Raw genomic sequence first — 2,996 nt, forward strand, 5'->3', positions numbered from 1 at the left:
ACCAGCAGTAAAAGGTGTTTTTACTGAAGTTTTCTACACATCACTGTAACAAAGAATAATCAGTTACTGCATCTCAGTCTGCAGCTGAAACATTGCAAACGATGTTCATTTCAATATAACAAACAGTCCGTTATCAAAGAGGAGACGTCTTCTCAGATAAAGTTCAGGATTATTTCTGCGTGATAGGGAATGAGTTCTGGTCCATTAACTCTCCGACTCGGTCCTGGAGGGTGTGAACCACCTCTGCCAGGATGAACACGTGTGTGTCATCGAGGTCCTTGAGGATGAACTTCTTCCCCAGAGCCATGGTTTCATCCAGGTAGAGGAGGAACTGTTTCATAGCAGGATCACTGGTCAGAGGAGCAGAGGAAAGGGAAAGAACAAGTGTGACTGGTTTTAATTAAAGGTTGGAATAAGTGTTTCTGTGACACTGAGGTTAGCGTCCACTCTGTAGTTTGGGGCAAAGTGACGGGAAACTCAACGTACAGGTTCTGTGTTTGTCAGCATTTTAATTATGTTAAACTGTGCAGGACCTTTCAGACAAACCCTCCATGTTGTCTAAAACCCACATTCAGATTTATGAAACATTCCCATTAGTAAAAGGCAACAGAGGGAGATGTGTGTGCTTTATTTCCTCACATGTTTAACAAACTGTAAACTGTCTTCAGCCTCTCTGGAACAGACCAGTGTGACCAGATCACGTATAGTGGACTCAGATCTGGGTTTCTGGACCTGGTCAATTAAACAGCAGAGGACTCTCCGGTTTGTGCATTTTACCAAGTCAGACAAAGCCTTAGCCAATTCAAACGAGGGCTTCAGACAGCACTGAGGGTTCATGTAAGTGACCAGCAGGGCTTCACATCATTAGATGTGGAGAAAACAAGAATCGGTGGTTTGGCGCTGTGAGCTGATTTTAGCTCATGTTCAGTCACAGGATGAAGCTTTCAGAGCAGAGCTAGAGCCTTCCTTACCATTCAACAAGGACACCTTTGTGTACGTTGACCATGTTGACCAACTGGCAGTGGATGGAGAGGAAAGTGATCCGGACCTGCAGCACCACACAGACAGGACGTGTTGTTAATGTGCACTAGTCGGTCTAACAGACAGGGGACAGGAAAGTCCAGTAAAGCCACAGAAAGGGAAATGTCAGACACGATTCAGCCTCGATCTCCCTAACCCTAACCCTAACAGTTTTAAATTAAGATTCCCCCAGGCTCTTTACCTGAGCCCTGCTAGCCTGTCAATGCTAATGTTAGCTTAAAACAATACAATCACGGGCTTATTCTGCTAAATACTGCGTTTTAAAAAAAGGACTGAACAGAACAAGGGAGGTCTGGACGACCTGCTCCGCCTGCTGCCCCCGCGACCCGACCCCGGAGAATGGATGGATGGATGAACAGAACAAGCCTTCAGTAGACATTAACGTACCTGATTACATTTAAGAGAAATAAGAACAGAGACGGCCTGGTACAGACCTGCTAGCTGTAGCTGCTCTCTGCGCTAACTCCTCACAGCATCGTAGCTAACGTACGGTGTGCGGCGAGGGACAATCTCCTGCGAGCCAAAAATCGCGCATGCGGCATATTATTGTATATTATATATATTATATATTATATTGCTTCTAGGGGTTGAAAACATTGTATATATATTCTTGTGCACATTAATACCACGCGTTTGACATTGTTGTTGTACTTTGAATGAATGAAGAAACTAATTAATGCTGAACGGCTGGAAATCCTCCCATCACAGCATCTGTTTCAGGGGTGTCCAATCCTGGTCCTCCAGGGCCACAATCCTGCATGTTTTAGATGTTTCCCTCTTCCAACACACCTGATTCAACTGATCAGGATCGTTATCAGGCTTCTGCAGAGCTTGATGATGAGCTGGACATGCAGGATTGTGGCCCTCAAGGACCAGGACTGGACACCCCTGATCTGTATCAACACTGGACTGTCACAACAACCTGGTACAGTTTCTTCAGTTCTGTCACACCATCAGGAAGTGCTTGTCTATCTATCTATCTATCTATCTATCTATCTATCTATCTAGAGTGCATGCACAAGAGAAACACACTTTCCAATTTTACACGTTTATTGAGTTCATTGCCAGAATTCAGCATTGCTAGTGGCAGTTGCAAGCACATGGAGATTAAAGATCAATTGCTTGATCAGCCCATATATATATATATATATATAAATAAATAAACCAACCTGAACTAATACCTTAATTCAGGCCCACTTGAGGTAAGGCTTAGGGAGGAATACGTTTTGGCACACAATATGACCGTCATACTGTTGTCAGAATAAGATACATGAATATAAAAATACACTTTTAAACCATTGCTCTGGTCAGAAGTACTGAGGAGTACAAGTGGAAATGAAATGTCAGTGCATCATTCAGTAAATATACAAACAGTCTGCATCCTGTGTTAAACTGATATGTCTAAAACGAAAGAACAATTATAGTTAAACAAAATCTTGAATAAATTCTCTTCATTAGAACTTACTTGTAAACATAGTAATTATGTTTTTAAAAAATGCAAACGATCTTTAAAACTCATCTAACGAACTAGTGAGAGATCCAAAAGTAAGAGGATGATTAGGACAACTAAATCTGCACAAAGGTTTCTTTATCACAACTTCTCATAATATTAGTGTGTAAAATAAACGTCATGTCACTAACGATAATCACATCAGTGGTTGTCCATGTCACTGTGCAGCAGTTGTGTGTCCTTTTGGTTTTGGGGGGGTGGTTGTGCTCTTCCACATTTCAAGTATACAGTAGGTTGTGTACGTGTTTGCCTGCTGATGGGTTTCGATCAGTGGCTGATGAAGCTCTGCAGTGCTTCCTGGATGAACTGGAGGCTGCGCTTGTACAAAAACGAGTCCTTCTTCTCTGGCTTACAGATGTTGAGGTGATCTACGTCCACCTCAATGAGCTCCCCGATGCCAAGATCTGAAATCAAACCACAGCAAGCTGAAGGCAACAGGTAGAGC

The 2,996-nt window shown here is 42.8% G+C and overlaps 2 protein-coding genes across 4 annotated transcripts in view; both read right to left on the reverse strand.

Moving 5' to 3' along the window:
- The window catches only part of gtf2h5 (general transcription factor IIH, polypeptide 5), a 14,792-nt gene continuing 11,796 nt past the window's right edge, over window positions 1–2,996 (reverse strand). The window contains exons 3-5 of one of the 3 annotated variants that reach the window (XM_008278650.1): window positions 1,476–1,531; window positions 972–1,048; window positions 1–350 (exon numbers count right to left, since the gene is read on the reverse strand). In XM_008278650.1, the coding sequence (XP_008276872.1) occupies window positions 170–350; window positions 972–1,006 (216 nt within the window). In that variant the 5' untranslated portion in view covers window positions 1,007–1,048; window positions 1,476–1,531 and the 3' untranslated portion in view covers window positions 1–169. Of the gene's footprint in view, window positions 351–971; window positions 1,097–1,428; window positions 1,532–2,996 lie in introns of those variants that run through there. The other 2 variants (XM_008278652.1, XM_008278651.1) reach the window with 2 other exon arrangements.
- The window catches only part of serac1 (serine active site containing 1), a 7,171-nt gene continuing 6,248 nt past the window's right edge, over window positions 2,074–2,996 (reverse strand). Inside the window, exon 16 of the mRNA XM_008278649.1 lies at window positions 2,074–2,955. Within this exon, the coding sequence (XP_008276871.1) occupies window positions 2,819–2,955 (137 nt within the window). The 3' untranslated portion in view covers window positions 2,074–2,818. The remainder of the gene's footprint in view (window positions 2,956–2,996) is intronic.

This window comes from Stegastes partitus, unplaced genomic scaffold (assembly GCF_000690725.1).
Source record: "Stegastes partitus isolate 25-593 unplaced genomic scaffold, Stegastes_partitus-1.0.2 Scaffold129, whole genome shotgun sequence".
In the NCBI taxonomy this organism is placed as follows: domain Eukaryota; kingdom Metazoa; phylum Chordata; class Actinopteri; family Pomacentridae; genus Stegastes; species Stegastes partitus.